The 21,551-nt window shown below is 35.7% G+C and overlaps 2 protein-coding genes across 4 annotated transcripts in view; one reads left to right on the top strand and one right to left on the bottom strand.

The window, feature by feature from the left end:
* Positions 1-329: 329 nt before the first annotated feature.
* On the bottom strand, positions 330-7,848 carry LOC103696267 (protein DETOXIFICATION 16-like). 2 transcript variants are annotated; one of them, XM_039128649.1, is made up of 9 exons: positions 7,423-7,848; positions 5,583-6,127; positions 4,301-4,387; positions 3,186-3,242; positions 2,870-3,108; positions 2,007-2,125; positions 1,824-1,910; positions 857-1,501; positions 330-729 (listed from the first exon to the last, which is right to left on the bottom strand). In XM_039128649.1, the coding sequence occupies exons 1-8, from the start codon at positions 7,762-7,764 to the stop codon at positions 1,445-1,447; spliced, it is 1,533 nt and encodes a 510-aa protein (XP_038984577.1). In that variant the 5' UTR covers positions 7,765-7,848; the 3' UTR covers positions 330-729; positions 857-1,444. The 2 variants fall into 2 exon arrangements, with proteins under 2 accessions (XP_038984577.1, XP_008776058.2); XM_008777836.3 differs by having other exon boundaries at positions 330-764.
* A 2,519-nt stretch (positions 7,849-10,367) lies between these two features.
* Positions 10,368-21,551, top strand: part of LOC103696254 (leucine--tRNA ligase, chloroplastic/mitochondrial) — a 31,166-nt gene continuing 19,982 nt past the window's right edge. For both annotated transcript variants that reach the window (XM_026801006.2, XM_026801008.2), the window contains exons 1-10: positions 10,368-10,749; positions 13,164-13,308; positions 13,386-13,442; positions 15,196-15,315; positions 15,542-15,646; positions 15,807-16,030; positions 16,154-16,220; positions 16,289-16,443; positions 17,992-18,253; positions 18,355-18,549. In XM_026801006.2, the coding sequence (XP_026656807.2) occupies positions 10,427-10,749; positions 13,164-13,308; positions 13,386-13,442; positions 15,196-15,315; positions 15,542-15,646; positions 15,807-16,030; positions 16,154-16,220; positions 16,289-16,443; positions 17,992-18,253; positions 18,355-18,549 (1,653 nt within the window). In that variant the 5' untranslated portion in view covers positions 10,368-10,426. The remainder of the gene's footprint in view (positions 10,750-13,163; positions 13,309-13,385; positions 13,443-15,195; positions 15,316-15,541; positions 15,647-15,806; positions 16,031-16,153; positions 16,221-16,288; positions 16,444-17,991; positions 18,254-18,354; positions 18,550-21,551) is intronic.

Genomic DNA, 21,551 nt, shown 5'->3' on the forward strand with positions numbered 1-21,551 from the left:
CCACTGCCATTATTAGCCATAAGCTCAGAATTTTTTTGGTACGCTCGCAAGTTTTATACGTAGCTGACCCACGCTGAGAAACTCTCTCTGCATGAAACATTTAGAAATGTCGTTTGTAATCAGCTGATCATATCTTTTATATGATTCTGGCATCTATTTGTACCTTTTTTTTATTAGTAAGATAGATATGCTACACATAACATGTATAAATACATCCATAAGAATCAGCCTACAAAATAGAGAAGAAGGAAGAGACAAGTGGAGATCCTATAAGATAACCTCTGTGAGTATTAATGTCACCAAGAGTATCCATATCTCACAAGTGAATATTAACAGGTCCAAAATAAAGTGACCCTTATCTCCAGATCCTACTATTTATGGAAAAAAGAAAAACACAATCCCGCTAAATCCTGATGTGTTTTCTCCTGAGGTACTCACTCTAAAAATCAATAGATTAGAGCTTAGAACACTTGCAAATAAGTTTTATGAGAAGCGTTCAGATGGTTAAAATTGCTCTCCCTCAAAATACAATTCAATCCTCTTTGGTAAGCTCTCACTGCTTAAATCAAATCTAACGTTCTTCATGTTCATGCACAGAGCCTTTGTGTTCATCTACAGAGCCTTTTTGTATGGTTGATGAATACCATTTTGTGGTATTTTATCCTTGCCATGGCTTTTGCAGGCCAAAAGTTAGTAGTCCTGACTCCCGAGGCACGCTCCAATTTACTCCTTTTAGTGGCCAATACAAGTGAGTTTCATATGACCTGTCAAAAATTAGCTAATTGTTTTGCATTTTGCATTGGTAATGCAACAGCAAATGTGCTTTATAAAAACAAAGGAAAGCAAAAATAAGAACCTGCCATGATGTTCAGTGGCGATGATATCGGATGCCAAAATTTGATGCCACTGAGAAGGAGATAATAATAGCAGTGCCTCAAGAAATGCATCCCCATCGCGTCAAAGCTACCGACTTTGAGAGAAACTTCAACAAGTTTTGCAAGCATTTATTTCCAGTTCATAAAATAGCAAATTAAATAACTGAAATCTTTCTTTACAGAATTGTAATTCTAATTTTTCTTTACTTGCACCTGCGCCCATGACTCCCTCCAGTAGTGCCAAGAGATGCAACTATTCGTGGATTCAGTCTATAGTTGTCAAGGCTCAGAATGAAAGGACCTTATGCACACTTTCAGACTGCAGCTATAACTTGGAGCTGTTATCAAAATTCTCAGTTCTAGTACTTGCAGCATGTGCGGAACCATCACATGAAGCACCGGCTTTTCCCTTGAATTAAAGAAAGGTCGTATAGGAGATAGGTAGAGAAAAGGCATATGTTTCATATCTTCAAGTCTCGATATTTCCAAAATGAATCTTCAAAAATCACCTCTGCATCCATGAGAGATTAATTGAAAGGAATGCTAAGAGACCAGACTGTCAAGTATCATCATATAGCTTCTGCAGCAATAGCAAAGTTGTGAGCTCTGTCCTTGGCCTTCCTTGCCTGCAGAAGAAAGCATACAATGGGGGGCAAGAAAACCATGAATTCTCTACAAATTTGAGAAGAAAAATCTTAAAGAATTATGCAAGTCAAAGTACATGCACTCACATTGCTGCACAGAAAACAGTGAATTCACTACAAATATGAGGAACACAGTTGCAGGAAAGAATCATACTCTCTCAAACAGTGTGTGTGTGTGTGTGTGTGTGTTGTGAGTTCTTCAAAGGCATCCAGTCACAGAAAAACCAGATCCTCTGCAAATACTAAAAGGGATACCAAGACATATTTATGTATACATCTGGCAAGTCACATGTAAATCACTTACTTCTTGATTCCAATTGATACAAAGCATCATGACAACAAGAATCGAAACTTGTACAATCAGCGCACATATGATTCCCATCCAAAGTCCCTGGTGCAACAATTCTACAATTAGAAAATCAAGTCTAGAAGAAGTCTCGCATCAAAGAGAGAGTTCAAATAATATACAGTTATAGATAAGACCCACCTGGCCACCAACATGCAAGACAAAAGCAAATAGGATAGCAGAAGGAATACCGACAACATAATAAGCTCCAAGATTGACTAAAGAACATATCTTCTGCATGCCACATCCTCTAGCAGCACCTAAAGTTTCAAGGTTCAGTATGCACAGACACCCAAAAAAATCATGGTGTGCAGTTTGATAAAATAATTTTTCAAAAGATATATGAAAACTACATAGACTAAATGAGGCTCTTCTTTTACTTAAAGGGGAAAAAAGCAGATACAACCTCTATTATAAAGAATATGAAAAACAATTTAGAACAGTGTTGGTAATTGAAAAAGGACCGACAAAAACAAGAATAATGTAGCATCCGTCTGAGCTGATTATGTTGCATGATTTAAAATAAAAGATAGATATGATGAATAAATTCAACTTAATAATCATATGACTTTGTCGGCAAGTCAAGCTTGAGATTGTATCCAAGTCAAAACCCTAACAAGCCAAATCAAAGGAACGAGACTATGACTGAGTAATATGTTAATTTTTTAGCAGATCAATTTTGTGGTACATATGCAATTAAGTAAATTCAAAAAAAGAATAATACAATTTTGTGAACCCACTTATGGATCATATAAAATCTTTGACTGAGTCTAGTCCAAGTTAAACCCCATCATGCCACATCAGACTGTCCTATTAGGTAATCATGGATGGTTGGTCTGTTGGGCACTGCAAATTGTTAGAACAATTAAGGGTCCAAAAGGTTCACTTGGCCAAGTTATAGATCGAATCAGAAAAATTTTAAAGCATGGTTTGGAGACTTATTCTTATATCAGTAAATTGAGAAACCTTAACTGGAGAAACTGGATATAATTTGTTGTTCAAACCTGATAGTGTGCATTGTATTCCATCCATAAAGTCAGAGGTTGCAAGAATTGGCATCATTATTGATATATATTTTGCTACTTCTTCTTCATTGCTATATAAGTAGCCCCAGACATGGCGTACTAGAATGGTGATCAAAGCTACCATCAAACCCTCTGTGATAGCCATGATAAGTGCAGCATACACTGATAAGCATGCAGCTTGTGGGTTTCCAGCACCCAATTCATTTGAAACTCTTATACTGCAAAAAAGGTACATAAATATCAATTAAAAGCCAAGTTGCATTGACAAATTACAAAAACAGTTAACTCAACTAACCTCACTGCACTGCTGAGACCAGTTGGAATCATATAAACAATCCACATAGTGTTGAGGCTGGCAAAATAAGTTAAGAGTTATCTGGCAACACCTTCATACTAAAATGGCAAACTATTTTAAAAGCACACTGATAGATAGATAACTTTAAGGGGTGAGCATGATAGAGGACTGCCTGAGAAGAAAGGGATGTTTAAAATTTGACTGAAAGTCCCAATATAAGTTGGAAATGTTAAAAAGCTGGACACAAAAGAAGGGAGAATAAAGGATTCTGTAATTGTCAGATAGGTTAATGGATCCACATTAAAGAAGTAAGCTGACAAATCCTAAAACTGAAAAATGGGGAGCAAGTTCTGTATTGAATCTAAACTTCAACTGGAAAATGAAGCAGATATCACTTGCTACAAGATTTACACCTAAACGCAAGACAAAAGACCTAGTCATAGCATGTACAAATATACCACATAAAATTCATGCATGGATACAAAACAAAAGAAAACACCAATAAACAGCACACAGCACTAAAACTATACCCAAGCATGCCAACATGCCTGCCATCGACTTCCTTCAAAACAGGGTACCAATATTACTGCAACTATATTGGAATGGGGGCCTCTCTGACAAGCATGGTTAGAAAGTCTTGCCGTAAACAGATTAAACTATACTGACAGCTAATGGATTCAGACATCTAGACATTTTTAACTTAAATTGGTTAGATTGTAAGTCATCTGAGCTTTCATACAACTTTTAGAAATCTAGATACATGGTCGAGGCACTATGTTTACCATGTCTGCATGATATATAAATGTTATGCACTATCTACCTATTTGTATCCATTTTCTGTCAAATCAATATGAGCAAGGAAACTTAACAATGTTGTATATTTGCTTAAACAAGTCTTTCTCATAAACATGTAACGTTTTCTTATATAAAATAAAAAGAAAAGTCTATATGTATTTTCTCTTCCCAGAATTGTTCTAGGGTAAGATGTTAAATAGTCAATCTACGTATACAAACCATATCTGGAGACATGAGGGGTTGTGGCATGTGGCTACTGCTCCGCCAGCTTGACAACCTCATTACAAACTATTGGAAAAATGGAAATTTTAATTGCTAACCTGATTGAAAGTACTGAAGTCTCTAGCTTTGGATTGGGAAGTAGGCCAGCCAAGAGAACCACCATCTCGAATGACCAATACTCCAAACTGTATTAATACAGAGAAGTAATCAATTTTTAGATGTCGGGTAGTTTGTTACAGCATAATTAGGAACAAGATGTTTCCACAACTTAATCAAGTTAAACTGAAAATAGTTTAATAAGCAAGGTTAAATTTCAAAACAACCCCACTAAGCAATGTGGACTCTAGGCAGCCAAGTCAACAACATCAAAGAAATCAATATGGTAGAGGAAAAATTTTAAATCTGTCACTAAAAGAGGCAGAGCAATACCAGGTGCCATTGTCAATTATCAGAGAATTCAAAACATGTCCCTATCTTGCACATTTCATTGTTAAAATATTGATTGTACAGTAAACTGAGGCTTACCCCAATAGACACACAACTTTGCTTAAAAACCAACGGTTCCAGGTTTGAGTCTTTGGCAGTGAATCCACGGGAATTTGGACTTGGTTAATTATAATAAAGATGGGTCTCCCCTCTTTGCTTTCAAAAAAGGGTAAAAAAAGGGCATTGATAGTTCAGTCCATATTATCATATGCATGTTCTAGTATCATACTTACATATAGAAGGGTAATAAATTATATAATTTATCATATGAAACTCACATTTCATTCATAATTTACTAGACTCAAGCACAGGCAGTAGTTTCAAAGGGACAAAAATGATGGAGCCTGCACCTGCAGGTGTAAACCACAAGGTGCACAGGGAAGAATCGGCAACAGAGCATAGAGACAGATGTAGTCACATTCAGTATCAAAAGTATAGGATAATAAGGCATATTTTATTATCTTACTATGCGCATTTTAGATGCTCAACCATAAAGTAAAGATAGTTGCATAACATTTGTTTAAGAATCAAACATCACAAATTCTATAATTATACAAAGTTATAATTTAACATGCTTGAACATTGAAGTCTACAGCTCACAGTAAGGAAAGCCCAATATCCATGTGTATTCACAGGTTATGTGGTTAACTGTTTGAGATCTCTGCAAGCTAAGCATGTTTCACTGGAATGGAAAAAGGGAAACATGAGACTTCTGCATGTCTATTATTTATGTGCCTCTGAACATGCTTTTATTCATTTCCATTATTCGAAATCCCCCTACATGTGACTCAATCTAGTTCACTGCACCAGTTCCTATGAGACCTACACTACCAAGAATCAGTGTCACAGTTTGCAATAGAAACTTACACAATAGCTACTATAAAGGGGACTTACCAAGTCATAAATGCCGAAGGAACAGCAAGTCTTAGGAAGTTGAGGACATCATGTAATGCCTCCACTGATAGACCTGTCCAAGTCTCCTTGCAAGCTTGAGAAAACTTGACATAAGTTGCTAACAGAAACACATTGATCCAATATGATATGGTGGTCGCCATAGCAGCACCCTTGTTGCCAAGGTCAGACTTGTACACTAGAATCCAGCACACAATAATGTGGAACAATACAGTTATTCCGGATGTTAACAACATTGGAAACACAATGTTTTGGGTTTGCAGAAACCTGACATGACATTGAAGCAAACCATAGGCAAAAAGGCCAGGAATCAACCAACAAGCATATAGTCCTGCTTCCATTGAAATCTCTGGATTTTGACCAACAGCCATGAGAATTTGGCTGGTGTAGGCCAGGATAAAAGCCAGAGGAATACTTGCAAGGAGAAGAACAAGCATAGCCCTTTGCATATGTATACCAAGCATATGATATTGTTTTGCACCATATCCCTGCCCACATAGGGGATCCAATGCACTTGCCATTCCCAACTAGTTATGAGTGAAAAGAAGGAAGAAAACTTTATTAACTGTACCAGTTTAAAATATATTGCTAATAAGGAAAGAATTACATATGATATTGAATTGCGAACAATTACCCAAAAGAATTTTTAAACTTTAATGAGCAGAAGGAAACAAGCTTCACAAGAATGGCTAAAACAAGTTGAAAAAGAAAGGTTAGCAATTAAGTTTTGAAACTGGCAGCTAGTTTACCAGATATTGTATTATTACTTACAGTTTCCGGTTACTGCATAATATAGCAATTTGTTTGAGTTTGATCGAGCCAAAGACCCTTGTATTCAACAATTCACTGCAGTTCAGAAAGGCATGAACAATTGGACTTGAATCATCTTTAGCTGATGGAAATCATGCCATCTACATGGTCTCACTTTTGAGGATTAGGGTATGCTTCATCAGTATTTGGAAATTTTTTAGGATTGGCTCTCAACCTGAAGCCAGCCCTTTGAACCGGTATTAAGAGCCCAGCCAGACAATCTTTGGACAGGAGAAGGAGAGAAAATGAAACGTCGAAGGCCAATCGGCAGGTAGAGGGCCAAATTTCTCGGTTAGACAGTTGCTATTAAATGCAATAACTTAATTTCCTTTGTCCCTATTTATATTTTGAGGTATTTGCATTTCTCCCTGACCCTAAAAGTTTTATCCCTTCCAGCTTGGTCACTTTGTGTTTTGGATCAAGGAGATAATTTGTTCTTTTCCTTCTGAAACACAATCAGTATTCTTCTTCATAAAGCCCAGTTATTGTGTGTTTAGACTAATCAAGCTAATTATGTAGCTACAGAGAAGAATAATTGAGCACTGGTTATATAAGGCAGGGGCCAACTCCTTGATGGATGATCAGCCGCAAACATGTAATATAGATAATCAGAATTTTTTCAGAGTATAGAGATGCAAATAATTATTTCTTTCTTTCTTTCTTTCTTTCTTTCTTTCTTTTGCCCCACAAACTGCATCAAAAGCGTATATTTTATATACTTAATCGATTCTCCTTCATGTTTTTTTCTCAACTCACAAGCAAAATTCCAAATTTTTACACTACCTAATCTCAACCATAAAATAAGGGGGGGAAAGGATCTCATTTTTATGCTAGCAAGTAGCAAAGAAGCAGCAAGCCATAAGAGGCATCGTGGGACTACCAGAAATTGTAAAAAACGAATCCAAGCACCCAACAGAGACAAAATATCTCAAATTCTAGTAGCTGATGGAGTCTCAGCATTCTAATCGTCATCCAAGGCGGAAAATGAGAAGGAAGCGAGGAATCCACATACCAGAACACTGAAGCCAGTGACGTTGGCGAAGGAGGTGGCCATGGATGCGCCGGAGAGGGGGAGCTCTCCAAGGTGGCCTACGAACATGACCGAGATCACCTGGATGGAGTAGTGGAGAAGGCTCACCGCGATCAGAGGCCCCGCCAGCCACAGCTGCCTCCTCACCTCGGCGAGGATCCCGCTGGCGTCGTCGCTCCGAGTGCAGAGTGAGCAGAAGAGATCCTTCTCTCCTCCTCCTCCTACTGCTCCACTGGAGCCAGATCCTCCTCTCTCGGGGATTAAGGTTGGAAGCAACGGGGAGGAGTCGAGAGATGGACCTCCTGCCCCTTCTTTTCCTCCCATTTCTCCGCTGTCTATTACGACGGTCAACGGAGCTTCCGGAACAGCACGACAAGAGATTTTGCTGCCGTTTGGCTCAGCATAGCCGCCAACATCCGCCTATATATATATATATATATATATATATATATATATATATATATATATATATAATATTGTGTAGCAACAGTACAACCGAGTGGAAGCCCGATTGTACGGTCGCAAACGAATCTAATTTGATAGAGCAAAAATCTAGTTAAGCGAGACCCTGCATGATTTTTTGTTGCCATCGTTTTTTGTTATCGTGGTTGCCAGCCGATTTGCTCGATAAGGTTACTAAGAATTATTATGGTAAACAAAATTCTAATCTTATCTATACTTTAATCTGAGTTTTTAGTTACCATCTTTTCATTCTCGTCGTGGTAACCAGTTTGGTTGATTAAGTTACTAAAAATTATTATAGTAAACTGAATTTTAGCCTCATCTATACGATTATAAAATTTATTATCGTATGAAATCTGATTGTCTCAAACCACCTCCAACACAAAAAAAAAACAAAAACTATTTTCATGTTGTTGGTTCATTTACCGGTTTTTTATTAATCCACTTGTCTAATTTTTGAAACCCAATAATCTATGTTGAACGTGACAGAAATGAGGATAAGATTTGCATTAGGGAGGATATAGTGCTAATTTTGATAACTTTTTAACAAAAAGGGAAGAATAAGACATAACCAATGATTTGTTTAATAAAGTTTTTGTCATTTTTTTCCAAACTTCTAAATAAAATCTAGAGAAAGAGATTATATTTCTTTTTAAATGAGAGAATATCTATTTTTCTCAATTCTAAAATTAATAATAAAATATTTAAATCAAGGCTTTATACTATTGGCCATAATTTGTGCGATTAAAAATATGTAGAAATCAAATATTGCATATTTTGGTAAGCTTTAACCCACGCATTATGTGGACACAAAAATAAACAATTATCATTGTGCTAACGAGCCAAAATATATAATAAAATATTTAAATTGAGAATTTATTTCATTGATCATGATCTACGTATGCTGATATGTATATATTTTATTGATCATGACCTACATATATATATATATATATATTAATAATTAAATTATAACAACACATTGTCTCATATTATTTTAATCATTCATTTTTTCCATCCACTTAAGATGTATTTTAGAGACTATCAAAACATGCAATATTTTATTTATAAATATTATTAGCAATATATTCTATTATTAATAATATACATATTTAATTTAAATATTTTACTATTGATTTTAAATTTAAAAGGGCTAAATATATTTTTTTAGAGGAGTAATATCCATATCTCTCTCTCTCACGCACGCACACCTCTACACACACACTGTCACACATTATTTCTCAGTTTAGAAGGATGGTACAATAGAAATGGAGCATGATAGCTTTCCTTGTGACTGGCTATGATAAAAATACTGATAGTTGTGACGAAAATAATGACGGTATACAACGTGAGGTGGAAATTTTACTAGCTTTGTCAAAAAAAAAAAGAAGCTAGCGAAATAATGTAAAGGTCAAGAATACAACATTTTATTATTTACAATGCGGCAGGGAAAACAAAATAAACAATTTGATCAATAAGGTTACACTTTGAAAATCAATATAGATATAAACTGGATTGAAGAATTATTCGCTTGGTGAAGAAAATTCTCCAAAAAAAAATCTTGTTAATAATTTAAAACACTAGCGCATATAATATATATATATATATATATATATATATATATATATATATATATATATATATATATATATATATATATATATATATATATATGCATCAAATTCTAACTTGAGAATTAATCCAATATAGAATCATACTCAAAAAAGACTTGATAGTAAGAAAACATGCTAGAATTATTATACTAAAAATATGAAAACTTGGCTAAATTTGATAATATTCGAAATAAAAAAATTTACAAGAAAATCTATTGAATCTACCTAAGAATTTGCTGTAGTACTTGTTTACAAATCCGTAGGCTTCTACAATGTCTGGCATGGTTTAGCTGACCATGATATGGGCTAGCTGTATCCCGTGTAGAGCTCATTATGAGCCGGGCTTGGACTCAAAAAATGTCTAATTTTAAATAGGTCTGGCCAAAAGCCTGATTAAAAGTAAATAGAGCTTGGGCTGAGGGCCCGACTGTGATCAGCAATAATATCGTGTTACATCAATTCTCCCTTGGAAGAACAAAATGGGCTTTGTTTCCATATTTTGCGGACAATTAACATGTTAAGTTGACCTTTTTTATTTTTATTTTTTAAAAAAATAAATGAAATCTATGTCAGTTAAATGAATTATGAATGTAATCCCGAATTGGACTGATAACTAACGCCAGGAATGTCTGTAAAAAAAAAAAGTACGTGGATGGCTTTTGTGTAAAATACAAATCTAAGTAGCTGTTTATATGTGGGTGTGCGCGTGTGCGGGTAAAATCGGAAATTTAGAAGGATCTATATATTTTTAAAATCCTTGCTTTACAAACCGCGGTAATATTACGGTAAATTTTAGCACGCGCAGCGCACGCGATTTATTTCCGCCAGGGCTCGTTTATCCGATGCAAACCTCACTACCACCCCACCACAATTCCCTCTCTCTCTCCTCCCTCCGTTTTCTTGAGCCAAGAATGCAAGCTCCGATGCAAACGCAGGCTCCGCTGCGAATCCAAGCGCTCCCCTTCGCTTCCACTCTCCGATTTCCCCTTCCATTCGTGGTCCTCCCCCGTACCAACCGCCGGCCGGTTAGAGCCCGGTGCTGCGCCGCCGGCGGTGGCGGCAATGGCAACAATCCGCGGCCGCCGGCGCAGAAGCAGCGGAGGTCGTACCCATTCGATGAGATAGAGCCGCGGTGGCAGCGGTACTGGGAGGAGAACTGCACGTTCCGGACTCCCGACGAGGTCGACACCTCCAAGCCCAAGTGCTACATCCTTGACATGTTTCCCTACCCCAGGTAACGTCTTCGGTCATGGTAACGTTGAGAGACAATTTGTTACCTTGCGAAAAGATTTGATCTTGAGTTGATTTTATTAGCTTTGATGGGAATTATGAGAGCCTACAGGGTATCTTGTGAAAAGATTTGATCTTGGGTTGATATTAGTGACCTTTGAGTCGAGAGGAACAAGAAAAACTTTTTTTTTTTGAAAAAGATAGCGTTCTTCTTTCCTATTTGCGGTCGAAACAAGAAAGATGGTTTCTTTTTTGAAGAAACAAAGGTTCTTGCTTCCTATTTATACCTAGTTAGATTCTATATTTTGTTTTATTTTTGATGAGCTTGTTTTGATTTTTTTTTTTTTTGAAGAAAAAAAATTCATGAGCCGAGTATAATGGTTGGGATTGTGCATTGCCAAGAATATGTAGTAAATGCTATAACAAAGACTAGGTGTTAAATGTTTGATAGCTGTTTTGTCAAAAAGATGAAGGCTTCATTGAAAGATTTGGTTCATAAATTGGTTAGTAATTAATTATTTTACAGACATCATATCCACAGGAGAAGAATAATAAAGAGAAAGGATATAGCCTGATGTCTTTATGCTTTGCACGAAGACAGTTTATCTATACTCAATAATTATAAGTGAATTTAACCTGAACAGATGTGCTTGTTGGAATCCATCCTGAAAAAAAAAAGAAGACAAATTTAATTTTCAAATTTTTCTGTTTCAGTTTTGTCCGAATTTGGACTCCAAGAAGACCATATCTTGACCAATCCATGTTCTTATTTTTACTAAATCCAAACGCAACTTGACATGCAAATCATTTTTATTGTATGCAGAAAGAAAAATTAAAAATGATTTATGAAACTAGGTGAATCAATCACAAAGAACATTATGTACCAGCAAATAAAACAAATCTCTAAGATTAAATGCCAAAATTATAGTCCCAGAAGGTAATATTGAAGGAAAAGCTGTTTCTATCCCTGTCAGCTGCCATGCTGAGTAACATTTTTTTGGCACCTTTTTTGTTATATTTATTTTAAATAAATTCAAGGACATGTTACGCTGTTAAGGGGGACGGGGGAGGAGAGTGAGATTTGATTACAAAATTTCAAGTACATTGGAAGCAAAGGGCACCTGTAATAAGGATTTTGAATGCAGGCTTCCTTCATCAAAATTTCTCGGGGTGGGGGGGGGGGTTGGAGTATAGAGGTAAGTAGGGTTTCAAACTTTCAATTGAGTTGTGCTGGTATCACGTAAAGCTCTTTGGTAAGATATTAGAAGCTCAGGCACTTCTCTTTACACTGGGTTATCTTGAATGTGAAGAAGAGCACAGACAACAAGGACAGGTCAGAAAGGTTTCTGCTTCTTTCTTGGTTTTAGAAGCTTAGAAAACTGAAGGTAAAACTAAGATCCACACAGGATGATAGGAGTGCTATCCCTTTGGAGGTTCTTGAGTGGGTAGTGGCTTTGAGTTTCTTGAGCTTGTTTGTCTTTTTGTTCTGTTAAGGAAAGTAAAATCTGCTAAAGATGAAATGATGGAGAAATTTGCTGTCAAATGCTGTAGCCTAGTCTTTTCAAAAGAGTTGCTTAAGGTAAATTAGGACGTAAAACAAGATGGTGCCCTAGTGATGAGATTTGGATTCTCTAAACCGTTAGAGATATATTGATTCCTTATAAAGGAGAAAAGAAGACGGCATACCCCCTTTTCTTCATATCTTAATGCATTGTAATTTGGAAGAAAATGTTATCAAATTTTAGCATGGTATGACTGTTACAAGATTGAGAATTTTCAGTGTTTGGGATTGCAGGCCCATTTTTAGTGTAAGTATGGCATGGGTATTATGTTCCCTATTTGTTTTTTCCCCATATTCAGTAGGAAAAGGATAATAGAATGGTAAAATATGTTGGAAAGTAGTTGTTCAGCAGTTTGATGGTAGAATGCTACATCTTGTGCTTTTTTTGAAATTAATTTTTTTAGAGTTTTTTTTTGTTTGTTAGATGTTTTTAGACTACATTTTTTTTTTTCCAAATTGAATTGGAAACCTAAATACTCTTAGGACTGTTGCCTTCCTCATCTAAATATATGCAAAATTTTCCTTCTTTGTTAATAAAATTCTTTTTCAATATTTTTCTAAGCTAAAAATGTTAAAAAATAAAGAAAGTCTCCATTCATTATCAGCAAGACAATGGTTTTTTCGGCTTTTTTCTTGCCTTTTGTGCTAGGTGGAATCAGAGACCGCGTGAAAGCTTTCAGGCAACATATATGGTGCTCCTTCAATGGCTTTGTTATATTTTCACTTTGTCTGTATTATATAGTATATGTCCTTGAAGTCCTTAAGTTTTCAAACTCTGCTATGTTGATAATTTTAATGGTGATTTTATTGCATATAGAATCTTTGTTTACATTGAGTTTGTACGTTATCTTGTGTAGTGGAGCTGGATTACATGTGGGCCATCCCCTGGGTTATACTGCCACTGACATTCTATCAAGATACAAGCGCATGCAAGGTTTCAATGTCTTACATCCAATGGGATGGGATGCATTTGGTCTTCCTGCTGAACAATATGCTATCGAGGTTTGCTAGCCATTTTTCTGTGACAAATAATTTATTCTGTTTACTTGCCCTTCACTAATTTTATTCTTCATGCACAGACAGGGACTCATCCGAAGATCACAACAAAGCGAAATATTGAACGCTTCAGGTCACAGGTACTTAAAAAGAATATTTACTTTCATTCTGTCCTAAGAAGGACTACACAAGTATGAATCCTGTCATATACTCACTTTAACCTAGAAAAAGCAAGGTTTTAGTTATGACTTTCCTTTCAAAACAATAGATAGCCAACCAAGTGGCACTGAAATTCTTTGCCAATATTCTATAAAATTTTAGACATGAGTGCTTTATTTGTCAGATAACTAGTCAAGAAATACCTCTAAGTGTAAAATGGGTGGGAAATGTCTCTTCTAAGTGAATTTTGATCATTTGTATTTGACATTTAATGAACTGTTAGCAAACTGATATCAAGGACAAGTACCTTGTATGTTTGCACCTTGAGTTTCATTTTGTTGTGGTTAAATGATTATCCAGTGTTTTGGAAGTGCTCCATGCATAACTTGCTTTGCCCAACTAAGAGGTATGTATCAGTTCAATAATCAAGTACTCATATGGCCAAATTTTAGACGTTGGAATAGTTCAGATCATTTTTTTGATAAATAGACAGCCTTTTATGTCCTTAAATTGTATAAAAGAGGCTTAATGTCCCAATTTTCAATTCCAAAAATAACCCTAATCAGATTATTCTATTAAAAATTGAAATATTTACTATAATAACTCTAGTTAGATCACTCTCTTAAAAAGCTTAAAATATGTTAAAAATTAATATACAACAAGGGATTCTAATGTAAACGGACTTTGAGAGGAAATCTGATTCAGCAACACAGAAAGACTTAAAAAGTATCTTTGAACTTAAGTACTTTTAAAGGAAAAGGAAAAGAGATTTAAAAAGTTAGTTATAAATTAACTATATTCTGATATTTTTAGAGTTAAATTTACATTTAAAATTATCCCAAATCTAAAATCTTGAGCAGCCACGGGCAGCCGCACATGCATTATAACTAGTTGCACAAAATGTGGCTAGTACATATATTAGAAAAAAAGAGCATGATTGTTATATTTTCTTTATCACTCTCCCACATGAGGTTCACTGCAACTTCATTATGATACACTTCATGGCCTCATGAGGAGCTTTATTTATGATAGTAGGAGATCAGGTAGTCAAACTATACGATGAACTAAGAGTAAGAGTCAACTAGCTCCACACAGTGCTGTGAGATTGGGTCAAGATTTGCTAGGGACACACAACATCTTGATTCATGTTTATTGCAATGAATCACCGATGTAGTTTCATGATCAGAATGGGAAATAGTCGCAAATCTTGCAAAAGAGCTCTGTTGTCATATGCAGGAAAGAAAAGTAGCAGTTCCAAACTATCTTGATGCATTACATATTGCAGTTTTTCCTCATAATTTATATGCTTGAAAGTTGAAACTACTGGCTTGGAATCTTTTCCAATTTCATGATTCTGCAATGCAGTCCCAACTTTTAATTATTGTTATGTCTTAGTGAAGGAAGCAAATTCATACTACCCCTTCATGAGAAATCAGTAGTAAGATACTACAATCAGACCATGTTGATATTCTACCATTTGCTTCTTTGAGTGGGTAGCTAGCATTACAATTATATTGACACCTTTTTGGTCATTAAAAAAATCAAGATGGTTTTTTTCCCCATGTAATGATGCCTCAATCAGATAACACATAATTTATCCTAAGAGTTCCATGTAATATCCTGATTATGGTTTAAGTTATAAACGAGTCTAAAGTGCAGTTATATCCAAATACTCCTGCTCATATCCATGTTCTCATTTTCATTTGTTCAACAAATTATTTTATTGTTTTGCAGCTCAAATCATTAGGTTTTTCATATGATTGGGATCGTGAAATATCTACGACTGAACCAGAATACTATAAGTGGACACAATGGATTTTTCTTCAAATGTTGAAGAAAGGACTTGCATACCAGGTCTTGAACACTCAATTTTCTTTTTCACCTTGGAATCCTTCAGTTCTTCATGCATGGATCATGTGACTGACAATCTGTTGGTTGGATCATTGCATTCTCTATTTGTTTTCTCTTATGGGATTTTGTTTATGCACATTTTAGATTTATTTTGTTCCTTTCGTACTGTCATTCCTGTGATATTTCTAGTAAGTCAAGCTAACACTGCTTTTTAATTATGTATATTCAGGCTGAAGTACCTGTTAATTGGTGCCCTGCTCTTGGCACTGTTTTGGCAAATGAAGAGGTTGTGAATGGTGTTAGTGAACGAGGGGGTTATCCTGTAATAAGGAAGGTACTCTCCGAAAAATTATATAACCATCCAAAGCAACCTAATTTTTTGTGCTTTTATTTTCTTTAGCATCTGTGTTAGTTGTGTTCTAAGCTCTTCGGATATTTGAATGATGCATATTTATTAATAATAAAATATAATGCCTTCCTGGTTCCCTGTCCAGCCAATGCGGCAATGGATGCTCAAGATTACTGCTTATGCTGATCGTCTTCTTGAAGATCTGGATGAACTTGATTGGCCAGAAAGCATTAAAGAAATGCAACAGAATTGGATAAGTCGATCAGAAGGTGCCGAGCTAAAATTTAATGTTGTTAGTACACGTGGATGGGAACAAGGTGTAGAGCTACCTGTCTATACAACCAGACCGGACACCATTTTTGGTGCCACGTATGTTATATTCATTCTGTTTATCATTACCTACAAAACTATTAAATATTTTTTTATGAACTTCATGGAATCTTGTCTATATTTTGCAGGATTAATTTTGTGACCTTTGCTCTTTCCTTGCAGATATCTTGTCGTGGCTCCTGAGCATCATCTATTGCCATCATTAATATCTGAGGCCCAACATGAAAGTGTATGTTCATTAGATTCTTTGTTCGATTATTTTGCATCAACATGAAGGGAATTAATTTGTCAATGCAGGTAGAGGAGTACAGAGAGCTTGCAGCGAGAAAAAGTGAACTTGAAAGAACTGATCTTCAAAAAGAAAAATCTGGTGTTTTTAGTGGTTCGTATGCTAAGAATCCAGCTACTGGAGAAGTCATTCCAATATGGGTAGCAGATTATGTTTTAGGAAGGTTTACCTGGACTAGCTCTTAACAAAATTTAAAATTTTAATTTCAAGTGATCGTTGATTTTAAATAATTTTCCATATTGGGCTAATGTTGTTGCACATGCTAACGATCAACTATAGTATTTCATTATTTAAGATACTGCCTGAACATCTGTTTACCTTGTTCAAGAGCTGGTGAACTTGAAGCTTCATGGCTGACCTTATGCTGATGGGTACCCGGCAGGGAGCTTTACAAAGTCAAGCTTGAAACCAGAATAATACATTAGCTACTTTCAAAACAACAATAGTGCCTGTAATATATTATGATTCAGAATGTTGGTGATATAGAAGATACAAACATGGAAGATTACTGTTGTATGATAAAGGATGCTAGGGTAGATATATGGCAAATATAGAACCAGGAAGGATGAAATGGAAGAATGATGCAGGAGTCGTAAGAATTGAGGAGAACTGATTAAGGTGGTATGGTCATGTGAACAAGGATTTGAAGGAACTTGGTAAAATGGGGTGCTCAAATTTTCATGGAAGTGCTAGCAAAGAGAGTAGGAAGGTCTAAGATAACATGAATAGACCGACCTAAAATAACTCCCTTGTGTGTACATGTTAAGTCACCCATTGTTATTCACAATCTTATCTTCATTGATGGGTGTACCCATCTGACTCACTTATCTCCACCTCTTATCTTTTGATTTGCAGCTATTGTTGGATTCTACAGGCTAGCTTTTTTAATTAACCAGTAATCTAGACTTTTTTTTCCTATTCAGCTCAACATATTTGATTTTGGTAAGATACTCTTCGTTGCTCAAATGTTCATGCTGAAGTTATTCTTCAGCGGGCATGGAGTCCATTATCATTCGTCAAAATTTTATACGTAGAACCAGCCTGTTGGTGCAATTCACATGCATGTTTCAATACAATTCTCTTGTCAAACTGTTTCTGTCATCTTAGCCCATCTTAAAGAATATAATATTTTTATTCTTTCCAACAAAGAGAATGTTTTATTCATCATCATCATCTTCTTCTTCTTACCTTGTTTTGTTTGAAACATTTCACTGTTTGTAGGTTGGTATATTCTGTATCTTCACTTACATCCTGAATTTTCAATGGATCATCGGTTAGAGGCATTGAACAAGTTATTTTGTTAGAAACAGTCTACACTAACCATATTGGCAAAACATCTCGGAATCTAGGAGGTGGTTGCTTCTTCCGCCATACGACATATAAGGCAACTATTTGGTTCCATCATGTTGGTAGAATACTGTTCTCCAAGTATTCTACTAGTTGTTTTTGATTTTGGTTGACAAATGATTTATGGTACTGTTGTTCTTTCATGCGTCTTATAGAGGGATGTACATGCTTACTATATCAGCTATGAAGCATATTTTATTATGTGCATTTGGTATATTCAAGTTAATCCGCATCTGTAATTCCAATACAATTTTCTTTTTCAGGTGGTGAACAGATTATTGTTATCATTTTTGATTTTTTTTATACTGTATTATCTCCTAGTTGTGCAACACAGCTGATATTTTTGTTCATACTTTATATGCAGTTATGGCACCGGGGCAATTATGGCTGTACCTGCACATGATTCTCGTGACCATAAGTTTGCGTTAAAATATAATATCCCAATCATTCGGGTTGTAAGCCCATTTGATGAAAGTTGCAACCTTGGTGAACCATATCTAGGTGATGGTGTCATGGTGAACTCATCTAATTCATTATCTGGACTGAATATCAATGGCTTGTCATGCAAAGATGCTGCTTCAGAAGTCATAAATTGGCTTGAGAGAACTGGTTATGGGAAGAAAAAGGTGTCTTTTATTTATTGTAAATTTATTGTGGCAACATTGTTTTTCTCCAGCACATCGTGCACGACACGTTGCATGTGAACTCAAACATATTATCTTGTTAGGTGAACTACAAGCTGAGGGATTGGCTTTTTGCAAGACAACGCTATTGGGGAGAACCTTTTCCAGTGATGTACCTGGATGATACTGGTGAAGTTGTCCCTCTTCCAGAAAATGAGCTGCCCCTTACTCTGCCCGAATTGGATGACTTCACTCCTACTGGAACAGGGGAACCCCCATTGGCGAAAGCAACATCTTGGGTATGTTCAGCAAAGATAAACATAAGCTTTCTTATAATTGACATGCCAATTTGTTACTATATTTTCACAGTTACTTCTGGTTTGTGCAACTATAATTAGACATCTGTGAGTTTATGACTTTCCTGGTTGATTGGAAACCCATATGTAATCTTATCCAGAAATATTTTAGCCTGAAAAATCAAATTTTTCAATTATTCAACCATTTCATTTAGCAAGTTCAACGTTAGCTAGAGTAGTCAACAAGTACATGTTTCAATGCAACAACTGTTAATGCTAAGATATTCTTCATTTGAATATGCTGGGATACCTAGAGGTGGGTCATTGCTTGAGTTTTAAATTGCTGGTTATCTCAATCAAGTTAGTCCTTTGCAGTTGCAGTTGCCTCATAATAATCAGTACTTCTATGCAATATTTGTCTAGAAAACATTTTTCATTTTTCAAAAAAAATGAGAAAGATCTGCTTATCTGGATTCTTTCTGAAAAAAAGTTGCATACTTCTTTCACAAAGTGAAGAGACTAACTTAAATTTACAATTTTACTTGCTTCCGTGGATAATTGTAATAGAGATGGCCATGCATGTTGATTTTTTCAATATTTGTGTAGGAGTAATTCTGATTAGAGTTCTATGTGTGCATAAAGGCAAATTTGAAGAAATTAAAGGAGAACAAAGGAGGCATCTTAATTAGGGCATTTGTATACCATGATAAGTGTGTGCAAGAGGATATAAAGCAGTTCAATTTTGTATTGTTGTACCTTTTTAATTTTCTTACTGTGAGAGCCAAGAAGTACCTTATATTAATATCTAATCTGTGGTTAAACTTTAGGTGATTGTGTGAAAAATGAGAGTTCCCCTAATAATACATGTCAAAACAAAATGTTTATATGTTTAATCATGAAGTAATATATATATATATATATATATATATATTTGCAGAAGTTTAGTTTTAAATTTTCATGAAGAAACAAAAAATTTCCCAAAATTTGACATTCATTTAAAGCAGTGAAATGATTTTGAAGAGTGAAGACTTCATGTTGCTATACAATTCACCGAAAACTGTAAGAAAAAAATATATTTTTGTTTGACACGTCGGTTCCGGGGGCGGAGTTGCGAGCTACCTGTGCAGATCTTCGACATGCACGGCAGGTGCTGCAAGTCAGTTCGATCATCCTGGGGGGCGATTCGACCACGGTCATCGGGTGGATTCGGGGGGGGGGGAGTGGAGAGAGCACGGACCACCATCTGAACCGGGACATAGGGATGATGATGAGGGATGGGGTGGCCTTCAAGGCCAAGCATATATTCAGAGAAGCCAACGGGGCGGCTGACTGGGTGGCTGCCTACGCGGCCCACCACTCAGGATACACTCTATGATCAGGAGGAGGAGCTGTCACAGGCACTCCGTGAGCTTATGTTTTCTGATTTTATTGGGTGTATTCGTATACGCATTGTATAAAGAACCCGTCAAGCAAATATATATATATATATACACTAGGGGAAAATAATTTATGAGATATTTTATGTAATGGCTAATTGTATTAGATAACTGCTAGAGTTTAGATTGACTGATGGGAGGAAATTCTAGAATGCAAAGGTTTGAAAATTTGTTCGGATAAACTGATGTATGCATAACCATGTGACTCAGTTCTTTTGTTGGTAATTAGTAAGGATTGAGGGACAAAGGTCACTACCTTGGTTTCCATTTTTACAAGAGGACAAAAATATTAATGAGGATGTCTCAAACAAGATCATGAATGATAGATCAAGTGATGATGCTGTGCAAGAGTGTTATGCATTTGTGAAATACGATAAAGAACTAATAAAAAAGATAATATGATGATTATCGGTTAAACTTTGTTTATGATTAAAATGTTTTGCAGTGAAGAAGGTTAGTGAGCATTGCATGGGTGGACTAGAGACTATTTGTTAAAGTTGATGTCATAAAACCAAGGAAGATAGCTTTTTGAAAATAAGTAAGGTCTTTTCATTTGTAGCACGTGCCACAAGAATAAGGAGGGACCCTTGGACTAAGGCTGAAGCAAGGTAGGCCGAACTGGACTGAACCGCTCGGGTTGGCCTACACTGAGTTGACCTGGTAGGGAACTGGGTTGGTTCGTCCATTAAATTCGGTTCTGGCCCTGAACCGGTCGGAACGGGTTCCGAACTGACCGAAAAAGGCCTGAACCGGACCGAACTGGCCGGTTCCATTTGAACTCGGTGGGAACCATCCGGTTTGCACCCAGTCGACCTGGTTGGGAATCGAGCCCCCTCCCCTTTCCTTCTTTTGTTAAAGGGCCTTTCTGATACCTTCTTCTCTATTTTGTTTAGAGTCTTAAGGCTTAAACGACTCTCCTTTTTTTTTCCAATTTGCAAAATCAGACCGATTCAGTGCAATTGAAGGAAGATCCCAGCCTAAATTAGGTGTGCCTTTTCTCCCCTATCTCATTTTCTCTATTTTTTGGGCTAAAAAAAATAGCTCACAATTTGCAAAATAAGAAGAAATTATGCCAAAATTTTCAATTTGGGCTTGATTTTATGATATATTGTAGATCTACGAATGATCTACACAATGACATAAAAAAATAAAAAAATAAAATTCAAAAAAAAATAAAATCAGAAGCGTATTTAGGGGCATGCAAGCTCTCAAGCAAAATTTGGTGTTTACTTATTCAAGTTTTGATGCGATTGTGCGTATAGTGGCTTAGGCCTAAATTTGAAAAAAATAGAGAAATAAATAGCCTTTGATGCATGCCCACGGGCCTAGAAAAATATATATAACATCTATTGTTGGATTCTACATCTATCTGAGCTAAAATTAATTTTTTTAAAATATTTATATTTTAAAATTATTTTTAAATTATATTTTTTTAAAATATATAATTAATACCAAAAATTATGAAAAATTAGTAGTACATATTACATAATTCAGAAGTATTTTCTGAAGTAGAAAATATATTTTTCTGAATTTATGATGTTTAAACATATTTTTAAATTTAAAAATTAT

Source organism: Phoenix dactylifera, chromosome 8, assembly GCF_009389715.1.
Source record: "Phoenix dactylifera cultivar Barhee BC4 chromosome 8, palm_55x_up_171113_PBpolish2nd_filt_p, whole genome shotgun sequence".
NCBI classification, from domain to species: Eukaryota; Viridiplantae; Streptophyta; class Magnoliopsida; order Arecales; family Arecaceae; genus Phoenix; species Phoenix dactylifera.